The 14,097-nt window shown below is 51.8% G+C and overlaps 6 protein-coding genes across 6 annotated transcripts; 3 read left to right on the forward strand and 3 right to left on the reverse strand.

The window, feature by feature from the left end:
• Positions 1 to 25: 25 nt before the first annotated feature.
• On the reverse strand, positions 26 to 2,253 carry CKM354_001157600 (uncharacterized protein; the record flags this gene model as incomplete). Its single annotated transcript, XM_044807074.1, has 2 exons — positions 26 to 2,047; positions 2,197 to 2,253. 2 exons carry the CDS (start codon positions 2,251 to 2,253, stop codon positions 26 to 28), a joined length of 2,079 nt encoding a protein of 692 aa, XP_044663009.1.
• Positions 2,254 to 2,397: 144 nt separating this feature from the next.
• Positions 2,398 to 4,086, reverse strand: CKM354_001157700 (uncharacterized protein; the record flags this gene model as incomplete). Its single annotated transcript, XM_044807075.1, has 4 exons — positions 2,398 to 2,597; positions 2,650 to 2,966; positions 3,035 to 3,843; positions 3,898 to 4,086. 4 exons carry the CDS (start codon positions 4,084 to 4,086, stop codon positions 2,398 to 2,400), a joined length of 1,515 nt encoding a protein of 504 aa, XP_044663010.1.
• A 474-nt stretch (positions 4,087 to 4,560) lies between these two features.
• CKM354_001157800 (uncharacterized protein) lies at positions 4,561 to 5,894 on the forward strand (the record flags this gene model as incomplete). The annotated part of the gene is made up of 3 exons (XM_044807076.1): positions 4,561 to 5,276; positions 5,335 to 5,718; positions 5,768 to 5,894. The coding sequence occupies 3 exons, from the start codon at positions 4,561 to 4,563 to the stop codon at positions 5,892 to 5,894; spliced, it is 1,227 nt and encodes a 408-aa protein (XP_044663011.1).
• Positions 5,895 to 5,982: 88 nt separating this feature from the next.
• On the reverse strand, positions 5,983 to 7,192 carry CKM354_001157900 (uncharacterized protein; the record flags this gene model as incomplete). Its single annotated transcript, XM_044807077.1, has 2 exons — positions 5,983 to 7,067; positions 7,105 to 7,192. 2 exons carry the CDS (start codon positions 7,190 to 7,192, stop codon positions 5,983 to 5,985), a joined length of 1,173 nt encoding a protein of 390 aa, XP_044663012.1.
• Positions 7,193 to 8,046: 854 nt separating this feature from the next.
• On the forward strand, positions 8,047 to 9,507 carry CKM354_001158000 (uncharacterized protein; the record flags this gene model as incomplete). Its single annotated transcript, XM_044807078.1, has 1 exon — positions 8,047 to 9,507. One exon carries the CDS (start codon positions 8,047 to 8,049, stop codon positions 9,505 to 9,507), a length of 1,461 nt encoding a protein of 486 aa, XP_044663013.1.
• Positions 9,508 to 11,784: 2,277 nt separating this feature from the next.
• Positions 11,785 to 13,612, forward strand: CKM354_001158100 (uncharacterized protein; the record flags this gene model as incomplete). Its single annotated transcript, XM_044807079.1, has 4 exons — positions 11,785 to 12,505; positions 12,563 to 13,287; positions 13,346 to 13,521; positions 13,582 to 13,612. 4 exons carry the CDS (start codon positions 11,785 to 11,787, stop codon positions 13,610 to 13,612), a joined length of 1,653 nt encoding a protein of 550 aa, XP_044663014.1.
• Positions 13,613 to 14,097: the final 485 nt, after the last annotated feature.

Raw genomic sequence — 14,097 nt, forward strand, 5'->3', positions numbered from 1 at the left:
TGTATTTTGGAAATAAACACGCAGATCAATGGCAACGCGCCTCCCAAGACGAGATTACCTCTTCCATCTCTTGCGTAACACCCCAATGCTGCGAGATGCTATGAAGTAGAATCCTAATCGAGCCCAATTCGTATAGCAGATTTCGAGCCGTCCACCCGCTCGCAGAGTTGGTACCAGACTGGCTCAAAAAAGTGAGAGTAGGGCTCGGTGTCACGGACTGCCACTCTGTCTCAACCTCACCGAGGCCATACGATACCACCATGTCCCAATCGACCGCTTCGGGGATAAAGACTTTGGTCAGTCCTGGTAGAGCGAAGGAACTGTAAGTCGTTGCAACGGCAAACAGGGCTCCAGGGAGACAAGTATCATGTATCATGCCCAGCGGTATATCTGAGGCTATCTTGTGGATTTCGATGGCGTGGAGAAGACATTTGCGAGCTAGTAAGCCTTGAGTCCAGCGATGCGGATCCACCTGACCACGCTCTTGTCGCTTACTGCCTCCAAAGATGTGCTGCGTGATGCCGTAATGGTGGCACATTCTCCGTGCGCCTTTTGCAGTGTTTATCACCAAGTCTAGACAGACTGCATGCCATCGAATCAATGCTATCGCTCTGTCTGCTGCGGTTGTGCCTTGAGTATTTGCAAGCACATTTCGAATCGCAGCCACAGCCCTGATGGCTGCTCGACTCTCTGAGGAATGTGCTGGGCGCTTCTCGACTCCTTCGGCGTTGCTTGCTCGCGAAGCTAACACTTCCAAAATGACCTTGAGATTGATCAAGCCGGACAGACGTGCCTGTGGAATACTTCGAGCGCCACCGGAGAGGATTTGCTCACATAGTAGGGAAAATGTAATTCCAACAGATTCGAATGAGAGCTCAGTCTGCATGGCTCTTACCCAGTCATCTTCATTTTCGGCACCGAAGGCTCGCTCATTCGATGCAAGTGGCAGAAACTGTGTCGCCGCCCAGGTGTTGACGTAATTCCCACTAAACTGAGAAGCAACGCTATCGACGATGCACAAGCCCAATAGCACCCGCAGTTGTGTTTCTCGAGCGGCCCAGGACTTCCACGCGTGCCTCTTGACAGCTACATCATCTTCGAGGCTCGGTAGCTGTGGCTCATCGTCTCGAGGGACATCATACATGCCACAATATTGTGCCCAGTGCATACTGAGACCATAAAATGTTTGGCTTGTCATCCTCAATGTTCGATTCTTCGATAGGGCAGCGTACGTCTGACTCAGCAGGGCAGCAAGTACCAGTTCCACGCCGCTGCAGGAATCATGGGTTCTCTTGTTTCCAATCATGTCAGACCATGAAGTTGCGATCGCAGTATGCGCAAGTCGCCACAGGCATTCTCCTGTGACTCTTGCATCTTCAGTGCCAAGGTATAAGGAGCCCAGTGCGATGGCATTGAGCAGAAGTGGCGCGGAGCATTCTTGGTAGATGAAAGTCGGGCGATGGACGAGCGGAAAGGTGGCATTGAACTTCACGAAGAAAGCGTGGAGACTGCTGTCTAGGAAGCGTGGGGTCAGTTCGAATAGTGCAACGTCGGAAGTGACATTCAGCAATGTCTCGGTCAAAAGACCGTTTGTCGTCTGTACAGCTCGACGGCCATCTTCTGTGGCAGCAGTCTCATCGTGAGGTGATGGATTTGATGCTGGATAGGCATTATTTTCCAAGGTAACACTCGGCCTATTGACGCAGGAATTCGATGCATGGGGCTGGTTCCATGCGTCTACGTGGTTGGATGTCAACGTTTGGAAGAAATTCTCCGAGTCAGGCCAGATAAGTGACGAAGAGGTATCACTCGGCAGGAGGTAGTCGCCAGCTGGGGCTCCGGTCCAGAGTGTGGTGCCTGCATCCAGCAATTGCTGTCCGGTGCCTTCATGGCTCAATCCTGCGGCCCCGGATGCTGCATGGCTATCTGGAGCCCCGTTTGTGTCTGGCGAGGATTGTAGCACAGCACCCGATTTATGTCCCTTGACATGACGCCCAAGAACATCCGCTCGTGAGAAACTCCGACTGCAGATTTGACATGTAAAAGGCTTTGCTCCGGTATCTTCGCGATGTCGAGCGTCAATCTCAAGCTCGAAAATGGTTACGGTTTCCTCATTTGGGACCTACGGGCTCTTTCGTGTCTCTGCAGCGTCACTTAGCAACGAAAATCGGTAGTTCGACTACTGAAGAGGCGTACTTTCAAGTGCTCCTTCTTCGTAAACACTTTCTGGCAGAACGAGCATGCAAAGGCCATAATTTGGAAGTCTTGTCCCACATGATGGCAGAAAGGAGAAAAAGTGGGAAAAGTGGAAAGAGGACCTCAGCGACTGTGGCGCTTCCCCGCTTTCTGCTTCGGCAAAACGATTCGCCAATCTCTCGCTGTAGACCAGTTACACATTCAAGTACCGTACATGAAAGTTCGTTTCTGGTCGCCTCTCCGCTCCTCGGAAGTCGCTTCGGCAGCATAATCACTTTCATCCCACGTGGCGGTCGTCCTCGCCCTCTGCCTGTTCTCTCGAATGTACATGAGTTTGAGAAACACCAATCCGCAAATACCGCATGCCATGATGATCATTGTGACAATTAGAGGTAGCTCGTCTGACACAATTGTTAGCATAAGACTCTCGGACGTTGAAAGAGCTGGACTTACACCTCGGCCTATAACGACTCTTGAACAGTTGTCCAGCAATGACTCCAGCAATATTCGACCAGCCATTCACTCCCATAATTACGCTTCGGGTGCCTTTCCATGGTGTATTGCCAGCCAATAAGACCGCGATCAATGGTCCGCCTACGAACACTCCAGCCATGCAGACGTGAGCAAATCCGTAGCGCAATTGTGTGTTGACAGAAGTAGCCATGACGATGCAGCCGACGATGCCAAGGCACATGCCGCCAACCGTATGAAGAGATCGTTCCCGAAAGTGGTCGCTGGAGTACACGATGATCAAGAGACCGACAGTTCCACTGATACGCATTTCGTTAGTCATGCCGATTGCGCAGGGTTTGTGCTGCTGTGCAAGAGTTGGACTTACACGACGAATGGCGGGACACTCATCAGATTTGCCTGGATCCCTTTGTACCCCATACCTTGCACGATCAAGGGCAAGAATGTTGTGAAAGCAGTGACCGGGAGTACAGTGGTGATGTTGCAAACTACCGTCAACAGCTTCTTCCAATCCTTCGCAACATCGAGAATATCTCTTCGCGTCACGGACGTGTTGTTGATCTCGCCCTCCTCCTGGGCGCCAGCAAGATCAAGTTCCATCCTGCGAAGCGCATGAGCGCGCTCTTCGGCATTCAGAAACCAGGCATTGCTGAGACTCTTGGGAAGTAAAAAGAAGCTGAGGACTCCCAAGAACACAGTGATCCCTCCCTCGACCAGGAATAGCACTTGCCAGCCATGAAGAGTCGCCGACTCAATTTTCAGGAGACCATAAGCAAGGATCCCAGCGAAAGCTCCAGCAACGGAATACATGCCCGTGAACATGGCCATCCGGAAACCGACCTCGTACTTGGGGTAAAGCGTCGACATGTAGAACATGCCGATCTGCGTGAAGCCTGCTTCGGCAGCGCCAATGAGAAGCCGCAAGGCTATAAGCGTTGCACTGTTGCGGATAGCAGCATGACACATGCAGAGACTTCCCCATAGCATGACTTGAAGACCGATGAAGTATTTGATGCCGACACGTCGAGCCAGAATGACCATAAACGGTTGAAGAGGAACATATGTAGCCGAGAAGAGTGACAGCGAGTTCGGAATATCATCTGGCTGCAAGTTGGCGTCTTCGACGAAGGAGCTCGTAGCTACGAAGCCGACGTTGGTTTTGTCGATGCCGCAGAACTGAGCAAATTTAGTTCAGGTTCAGCGATAAATCCCAGCTGCGACAGTACATACGATGAACATTGCAGCCAGAAGCAATACCACAATGCAGTCGAGCTTGAAGTTGACTCTCTTGTTGAGTCGTTTCTCTGCTTCATCTTGTGGCCGGTAATGTGTAGGCTTCAGCTGGGCTGAGTTCCGCTGAATGACTTCAAGTTGCTCTGTTTCAACAAGACCTTTCTCTTGAGCAAGCGTGGAAGTCATGTTGGCATTGGACTGTAGTTATCGTCAGACGATCGAACGACTTGCCTCGTGAGAACTGTCGATCAATTAGTGTCCGGGGTAGGGCTACTTGTAGCTGATGTTCTTCCCCAGATTCTGGTCTTCTTTGCGGAGAAGGCTTGTGGTGTGGAGCGAGGTACAAATCCAAGCACGGTTTCCCACTTCACTTGTGCCGGCACGCAATGCATTTCCCCACTTTCCCACTTTCCCACATGCGCCACTTCGGTTGACCGCTCCAGGAGACCTCGCTGTGGCACTCGGTAGTTAACATGCCAACGTCTGGTGGAGACGAAAGTCCACGAAGGATAGCCAGATGAGAGATGCGCCGCTTGCTGACTTGCTGACTTGCACGAGCCTTCCACCATATTTCCTCAGAGAGTCTCTGTTCGCTTACAAAACCTTGTTCCACTCTGACCACCAGCAATTTGTATCAAAGATAAATCTTTGAAGGCAACCATGACGCTATCGCATCTCCCATACGGAGACCAAGATCGGAGGGAACGATTCGATATCGATAATGCAGCTGCAGTAATCAGCGATTACCCCGATGAGATTCACAAGGAGTATCATTACTTGCGTAAACACTGTCCAGTGATCCATACTAAGCAATATGGAGGATACTGGCTGTTGACGCGTTACGATGATATCAAACGCGCAGCCATGGACTCGGAAACGTACATTTCGAGCGTGAAAGCCGTCGTACCATCGGATCCGCGAGGACTCAGACGACCACCTTTGAACTTCGATGCTCCTGCGCACACGCCGTTTCGCACAGCTCTAGAGCGCACAGTGAAGCCTGCTCGTCTCCGTCGTCTGCAAGCACCTCTAGAACAGCACGCGGAAGCAGAATTGGCGCCACTGCTGGCTCGTGGCCATGGCGACATCAGTGCCGAATTCGCAGCCAATTTCGTGGCTCGAATGGAGTCGGAGTGGTTGAATCTCGATTCTGGAGTCGCTACAGAGCTGGCCACATCGGCAGCGAGATGGCTTAACGCGTGGAGAATGCAAGACGGAGAAGTTGTCACTAGAAACTCACAGAAGATGTATCAGATAGCGAAAGATCTTTTGGCAAGCCGGAAACTGAGCCCAAGGGAGCCGGAAGACGATCCAGCATCGTCGTTGCTTTTGGAGCGAGATGCTAATGGAGCACCGCTGCGCGAAGAAGACCTTGTGTACGTTCCAGCAATCTTTATGATATACTGCGCGCGGCCAGTAGCTAACAAGCCACAGTGGTTGTCTCCGCCAGGCGTTGGTTGTTGGAGTGGTTGCACCTCCGATCTTGATCGGCTCTATCTGTCACCACCTGTCGAAAGACAAAGAACTGCAGCGAAGATTGCGTGAGGACGAATCGCTCATCCCAGCAGCGATGGAGGAGTTCATCAGGCTATACAGCCCGTACCGAGGTTTCGCGCGGACAACATCGAAGGATGTGCAGCTACATGGAGAAACGATCAAGCCAAGGGAACCGGTGACCTTGTGTTACGTGGCTGCCAACCGTGATCCGGAAGTCTTCGAGGACCCAGACAAATTCGTTATGGGTCGGCCGAATATAACTGCACACATGGGTTTTGGAAGAGGCAAGCACCGATGCGCGGGAATGCCGTTGGCCAGATTGTAAGTCTCGAAACGCGGAGTATGTAAGTCAGGTGCTGATTTGATCCAGGAGCCTTGATATAATGCTTAGAGTAATATTGAGGAACACCAAGGACTTTGAAGTGGCCGGTGAACTGCAGTATTCGAGAATGCCTGAGCTCGGCATCATCAGCTGTCCGATGGAGTTGATCCGATAACACATCGCAACCTATCGCGGCTTGTTGATCGCCATCTGGTATGCGCTTGATGTATGCAGCCTGCCCAGAGTAGCGTCGACGTGCGCTGCTACTTCTTCATACCCTGTTTCACGAGATGGCCTTCCGTTTGGCTGTTTGAGTGCATCATGATGGTGTTTTCTCGGCTCATTTGAACCTCTTGGCCTCCACGAGCTTTCATCTCGGCCTCATATGCATCAATTGCCGCTGCTTGTGATTCTTCTTTATTCTTGAACTTGCGTATCGCTGTGTAAAGCTCGTAGGCATCTTGCACAGCATTGTTCAGTCCTTGGCCTCGTTGGAAGCTCATTGGATGCGCGCTGTCACCTGCAAGGGTTACACGCCCGCCGTGATTGTCCCATTTGTTCTCAGGTTTGCGAGGATCCCAGTCTCGTATTTCGGTATTCCAGACATCAGTTTCGTCATCAGAGATCCAACCATAAGCCGTCTTCCAGGGATCACCAAAGTTTTGTGCGAGTTGTTTCTGGTAGGAAACGAGCTGCTGCTTCGACCAATCCGCATGCCCTGGAGGCGCTTCGTATGAGATGTATTGGAAGAACTTCCAGTTCTCAGGATAATCTCTATCATCTCCGTCGTGCAAAGATAGCCAGCACAAATGACCATCGGCGTGCATTCCAACTTGATACAGAGGATGGAATGGCGGTGCCCGGAGTGCAAGCGCATGTTCTCGACTATACTTCGCGTAGATCATTGCTGTTGCAAAATTGCCAACGGGCACGAGAGCTGCTCTCTCGGAACCTAATAACAGAGTGCGCACGGCGGAGCGGGATCCATCACAGCCCACGACGAGACTGCCAGTATCTAGCGAGCCATCGCCAAATCTGGCTGTCACTTTTGTGCTGTCATCATCAAATGTGATCGCGGAGATCTCTTTGCCATACTGCACATCAAGTCCATCCAGAAGCCAGTGGCGGAATTTGTCGCGTCGGAAGCGGTAGAACTTGGAACCCTCGAGATTCTTGATGTGTTTTCCAGTTTTGGCGTCCACCAAAGGCATCCGAAAGTGCTCATCGGTAAGCTCAATGTGAGGGTCAACCTGGCACCGAGCGATAGTGTCAAGTAGATGCTCCGGCACGAGCTTTGCCAGTGGCTCAATGCCCCAGTGCAGACCAAAGCACCAATTGCGCCTGCTTGCTGAAGAAGACGCACGCTCATAGACTTTGTATGGAACCCCAGCCGTTTTTCAGGCCCTGCGCCAAAGCCAGTCCTGTGGTGCCGGCACCAATGATGATGATCTTCTTGCTGTCTGTATCTGCCATGATGATGTAGAGATTGGGGATAAAGGTTAGAGGTTAAGAGAGGAACGTTGAAAATGCTCACCATGTTCAAGTTTCAAAAACCCACATTCTCGCTTGCGGACCTACCACAAATGCCACATGCCCGGTGATCCGATGCTGTAGGTTTGGTGTCTGCATTAGCCATTTCTTTGCCTGATATTCAAGCGGACCTGCAGCTCGTGAAATCGGCCGACTACTCGTCCGACGCTCTCGCCGCCGGATGTTTGGTGGAATAATTATGCTGAGATTCTGGACACCAGAATGCGAGTCTCTCGTGATTCACTTTCCAGCGGCAGAGGGCGGCGAGGATGTTCCATGTCCGAGGCGTCGCATTGGGGATGACTTATTAACCCAGAACTCGCGCGTTGTGTACGCGACGCGTCAAGCATCTCGCGGCTCTGGCTCGTGAGTGCTCGGCGTCTCGCAGTTCGCAGCAAATCGACCGCAGCACGACTTCAGCGCGTGTCGACAGATCTGGGGCGATTCTGCAGAGTCAAGTGGGCAACTGACGCAATGCACGAAGAGTTGACGATGGCAGGCCAGAACGCAGGGTGAAGGTGGGTTTTCGCCAGTGGCCGATGTTCGGGCCGTTGCTGCAGCAGACGTCAGTCATCACTTTTGCAAGCACTGCACGAGAAATTGATGAGGGCGGCGAATTGCTGCCTCACCGTCCATTTCTACTAGCATACCTCTCTAATGTCTATCGCGGCCTGATCAGCTGTTCCATTCATCTCATAGCATCTCAGCATCACACCTCCGCAAGAACAACAGTCTTCTGCGGAACTGGTGTGTAGCACAATCCCGGACCCAAGCGTTCTCAAGTTCTCAACAAGCATATGGCGGGCGCAACCGCAACTTTGTTCGCCAGCGTTGCGAAAGATCTCGTAACTGACAAGAACCCGGCCACTGAAGGCAACGACATTGATCCCGAACGCTGTGCTGCTCTGCACAACACTCTGACTCTCTATGGCTGGTTTCAGTCTGGCAAGAAAATCTCAACACTCACCAAGCGGACATGGTGGAGCACGCATGGCAACGAGAAACTGAAGCAGATCCTACGACCCAAATTAGTCCGATATCTGTCGAAGATCTTCGAGGTGCCTAATTACAACTTCTTCTACCATGTGTCTGGTCTTGCGAGTCCACAGCACATGCTCGGCTTGGCAGATGTGCTCGAAGACCCGGACCACGACCATGATGATCCCAAAGAGAGCAAGTACAGATTCGTGATAATATACAAAAGCTCAGAAGCCCTAGTGACACAACCTGCGGGCATTGTCTTTGATCAGCAGACCGGCAAGGCAATATTAATGCCAACATACCACCATGTCTTCGATCTGAGGAATCCAGAACTTCCTTGGCAACGCATGGAGACCATATTAAGTGCTTACATCGAGATGATCGAGGCTGAAAAAGCCGTAGCGATACACGATGAAGCAACGATAGAAGAGCCCAAAACAGACATCAAAGGCGGCGACCTCGTCAAAAACAAGACCTTCGTCCGCTACCAAACAAGACCCTGGATCCTCCAACCCTACACACTAGAAGACCTCCACGCCTGCCTCGACACCTGGAACGCCCTCGTCACCGTCATCGAACGCAAAGCCGGCATCTCCAGAACACGTCCAGACCCCACCTCTGAAACCTACGACCCCGAAGACGAAGCCCCCCTCTGCTCCCGCACCGCCCTCAAAATCGCCGGAATCCCTCGAGGCTTCGCCTACGAAATCCTCTCCCACGCCCGCTCCTCCGACATCTGGTTCATCGCCCCTGGAATCCGTCTCCCCAAAGTCGAAGAATTCCTCCAACAACCCTTCAAACACATCCCCTCCAGATTCCCCTCCGAAACCAAAGGCATGAAAGTTCCCTTCCTCTTCCTTCGATGTCCTGGAACCGTTAGCGCCAAAGACGCGAAATTCCGCTATCCTTTCTCAACAGTCGAATCTGTACCGTGCGGGTTATATTTGGATGCATTTCCTAATGCGCAGAATCCTTTCGAGGATGCGTGTCGATTGGTGTTGCCGATTAAATTGGGGGATCGGAGACATTATGCGAGGACGTCGGATGGGAGGCCGATTTTGAAGAGTCATAGTGATTTGTATCAGACGGGGATTAATCCTTTTGTCATGAGGCATGGGCCGAAATTGTCTGCTGTGTTGGAGAATTGGAGACGGCATGTGGAGAGTGGGCATTGGAATGTTAATGAGAAAGGAGTGGAAGGTGGTGTGGGAGTTTGGAGACAGGCAGATACGAGGGAACATTGGTGGAGGTATCAGAGTGAGCATTTGGTGGTGTAGGAGGGAGGCATTGTGTTTTTTTTGTTTTCGTTTCTGGCGACATGGCACTGGCGTTGATTTGGAGAAAGCAGGCAAGCGAGCAGGGGGTTGATATCGCAATGACAGAGCATTTTGGGCCATACCTCCTGGCACGGGGTTGCCACGATTCGAGAGTTGTACAGAAACTTATGAGATGCATCGGCGCCATTGCGACCGTCGACAAGCATTTCCCTTCGCGACACAGCGTCGAACCCAAGCGTCTTCTGGTAAATAATTTATCAGCAGCTTATCTTTCTCGCAGGGAAGATGCGTGGTATCCTCGGACTATCCTTCCAGAGCTGAGCGGCAGTAGTCTCCTCGTGCGAGAGTGGTCGTACGGATCGAAGTCTAGACCATAGACTGAATTGAATACCGCGATTCCACCATTCGAAAAGGAAGATTGTGCAGAAACTATCAGGGATACACCATCCGATCTTCAGTCGAAGCTCTGTTCGCGGTGCTTCGGGCTCCGTAGAACTACCATTGGCTTGGCAGACTAGCCCTTCGCCGCTGCTTAGGCAGAGGTATGGCACAAGAGAGATTACTGATCTCCCTGAAAACAATAAGATACATAAGCACGTAGCTGTCGACTGTGATGGAATTCCTGCCACGAGTTGTCAACTCGCCAACCAGTTCTCGCCGCTCACGAATCCATTCCGCATCAGCAGCAAACGGACGCATCGCGATAGCCCACGATGCAGTCTCTCACAACGTTTCAAGCCTTCGCTACTCTTTTAGCTCTCTTCACAACAACAGTTCACGCAATTCCAAATAATGCAGCCGAATTAGATTCAATACCCGAAGAAGCTCTCCTCGTGGATAGAGGCGTAGACTGGGTCAGTACTGCGCAAACACCCTATCGAGTTAAAACCCACCGCTGATGCTCATGCCTTGCCAGCTCTGTAATCCCGATACCCAAGAATGTGGCCGCGGAGAGTGGGATACTCACTATTGTAATCCGGTACGGTGGAATCTGGCAGTACTAAGAAACCATTCGGGACTCAACTGACCTATTTCGAAGAACAAATGTACCGGCTGGCATGGTTGTATCCCTTATACCGCCGAGGGTGATCACAAGTATGCATGGTGTAGCTGAGAGGCGGAGTTCAATAGACGACGGCCAGCATGAAAAGGTCGAGAGGCATCGCTTGACGATCTGTTCAGGCCGGCGAGGAGATGTGCATTGTTTTCGCGACAGGAACCAAGTCGAAACACTGTGCGGTCAGGACGATCAGCCTTGGAACGAACGAGCGTAACCCGAGAGGAATAATGAAGAGGAGGAACATCAGACCACCTATAAGTAAGAGTCAGATATTAGCCCACGCTATTCCCCAGACATCAATCTCTGCACGCTCTTGTGGACATAGGGAGGTACCAGGCTCTCGGACTCCGTGGCCGACAATACCCGAAACATCAAATCCAACGCCATGATGTGGCTTCCCTACCCAAATTTTGACAAACGCGCAATCTGAATCCCATCAACTCTACAAGCGTCCGCACATACACCGACCTCATACCTCCTCGTTCTCGTTCCACTGCAATCGCATTGAGTACCTGCGCTCTGCGTCCAAATTGTGTTTCGTTGTTATCTCTGCAGCCTCACCGCATCTGATGAGAGCCACAGAACCAGTTCTCAGCCACATCCGTCCCGGGGAACCTCATTCCCACATGCAGAAACCAGACAGACTTTCCCAAACGTCCTGAATATAGCAACCATCCATGCACGTGTGCACAGGCATTGCGCAACAGTCATCTTCATCTTGAACCCCTCCACCCGAATTATATTCGTCGACGTGCCAAGTCTTCCTTTCATCTGTGCCTAGGTATCTTGTGAGGCTATGGTGGTTGACTCTCAATCTCTCGTGCTCGTTGTCGCATTTGTCTTCAGCCTCATAACATGCGTCACATGCAAGCATATGCAAAGCTGCCAGGCATGTGACAGGGTACCCACGTACCAGTGACTCGGGAAATCGCATTTCTGTTAATGGTCAGTGGAAAGATAGCGGGTTTTGTTCCGACTTTCAACGGCATTCGGGGCTCTTGGGGGGATTGCGGCTTAGTCTCAGCAGCATGTTTCGCGTTTGATGATGACTGTTATGAGAGTTTGCGTCGTCGTGTTCGGGAAAGATGTTGAATTAGTGATAAGGCTGAAGGTAGGCGCCTCGATCGTTGAAGACATCATTTGGTCCTTCTTTTTGCTTACTTCGTTGTGTTTGTCAAGTGCTAGTGGGTCTCCAAAGAGCATTCGTCGTCCACAATATGAGTTCTCTCTACAAACCAGTCAAGGCTTTCACGCCGTCGCCCATATTACGATCTGTGCGACCTCAATTCCACGCACGGTGTCAACGTATCGCAGGTCAGCGACGAAGCATAACGATCAAACAACTCGAAGCATCACGAAACGATCGTGAACGAGTTGTCATACTCGGATCTGGCTGGGCGGGATACAATTTAGCTCGGAGTCTTGATCCCAAGAAATTCCAGACTGTCGTCGTATCGCCTCGTTCTTATTTCGTCTTCACACCACTTCTCGCTTCGACGAGTGTCGGGACTCTGGAGTTCCGTACAGCACTGGAACCAGTGCGTACCCGAACCAGCAAGTACGAATACATCCAAGGCCGAGCAGATGGAATTGATCCAGGCAAGAAGCAGATCCTCGTGCGAGAGACTGTGCGATGCCCGAACCAAGGTCTACTATCTACAAGAGCGGGTGAGATCGAAGATAAGCGGCCTTTGCAGTTGAAGTTGGAGGCCAGTCGCGGAGAGCTCTTTTCGATGGCTTATGATAAGCTCGTCATCGGTGTTGGATCGTACAGTCAGACCTTTGGAATACCAGGTGTCAAAGACAATGCATACTTCTTGAAAGATGTGCAGGATGCGAAGAAGATCCGAGATAAGCTGCTCTCTTGCTTTGAAACTGCTGCGTTGCCCACCACTCCGGTGGCTCTCAAGAAGCAGCTGCTCAACTTTGCCATTGTTGGTGAGTTAACTCGCTTAGCAATCACGTGAATACAGCAAGTGCTAACTTGCCTTGCAGGTGGAGGACCGACTGGGATTGAGTTCTCAGGAGAGCTGCAGGACATTGTCAGAGAAGACATGTCGAAGCTCTATCCCCAACTCATGGAGCATGTGAAGATCACAGTCTACGATGTCGCTGATAAAATCCTGCCCATGTTTGATGAGAAGCTGAGCAAGTACGCACAAGAGAATGCAGGTCGAGAAGGAGTGACGATCAAGACCAGCCATTCGATAACAGAGCTCAAGCGCGGCTTCCCGCGAACCGCTGGAGCAGGAACAGCCGACTACCATGATGATGTCAAGGCAAGTGGGTTCACATTGGCGCTCAAGAACGGCGAAGAGTCCGAAGTGGGATGTGGGCTCGTGGTATGGAGCACAGGACTCATGGCGAACCCGTTCGTGGAAAAGGCATTGAGCTCTTCCTTTGTGGCACCGGCCAGCTGTGTGCGCATGCTGTCTGATATCAACGCCAGTCCGCGATCCAGCGATGCCAATTGGAAAGTGCAACGGCACCCACGCAGCGGCAGTATCATCACCGATGACTTTTGCAGAGTGCAGCTATCAGCGGCAGACTCGGAACAGGGCAAGCCTGCGGCAGTGCTACGCGATGTGTACGCTCTGGGCGATTGCGCAGTGATTGAAGGCACCTCGTACCCCGCGACTGCCCAGGTCGCGACGCAGAAGGCAAAGTGGCTCGCGAAGAAGCTCAACAAGGGTGATATTAATACCCGGGGCTTTTCCTTTGTAAGTGCAAGAGGTAGACGAGGGCGATCCGTTGTGCTGGAGACTGACGGTGGAGCAGCAAAGTCAAGGCATCATGGCCTATGTAGGCGCGTATCGTGCCATAGTGCAGTTGAACAAACCGCAGGGCAAGATCTCTGGCCGGGCGGCGTGGGTTATGTGGAGGGGCGCGTATCTGACCAGAGCGATATCCTGGCGCAACCGCGTGCTGATTCCCATGTTTTGGCTGCTGAACTGGTATGCATGGCCAAAATGGTCGGAGTATTTGGAAGAGGTGCAGCTAACAGCTTCGTGCAGGGCATTTGGAAGGGACATCTCCAGGTTTTAGAGTGCGAGCGCGCGCGTGGTCTTTGGAGTTGGCAAAAACTTGCGAAGTCATACCCCAGAGTGCAATATGAAGTGGTGAACTATTGGCAAAACTATCGAGTCCACCAACGCTCGGCTGCCGGACCTCAAACGGTCGCTTATCTCGGCGGGATGACGCTTCGATAGTGAATTTTTGCGTTTGCATCCATGTCGAGAGATGGTGTACTGCAGACGTCAGCACTTAGACGAGGAGTGTCGTTGGTACATACATAATTGAAGGAATCCGCAGAGCTACGCGATCGCTATCTTCTCGTCGCATCAGTATGATGGCAAGCGCAAGAACAGGCGACAGTGATGCAGGGCGTGGAGTCCATCTGTCGACCACGTTCATCAACTAGTTGCTAGCTTGTGGCATGGAGATTTAGTTTTTAGAGTTCCACAGTCGATCATGCGGACGCTCGCTGCAGGGCCACACTCAACTGAGGAGCCGTGGGCTGACCGTGCAGC

Source organism: Cercospora kikuchii, assembly GCF_019650295.1.
Source record: "Cercospora kikuchii DNA, contig_00008, whole genome shotgun sequence".
Classification (NCBI taxonomy): Eukaryota; Fungi; Ascomycota; class Dothideomycetes; order Mycosphaerellales; family Mycosphaerellaceae; genus Cercospora; species Cercospora kikuchii.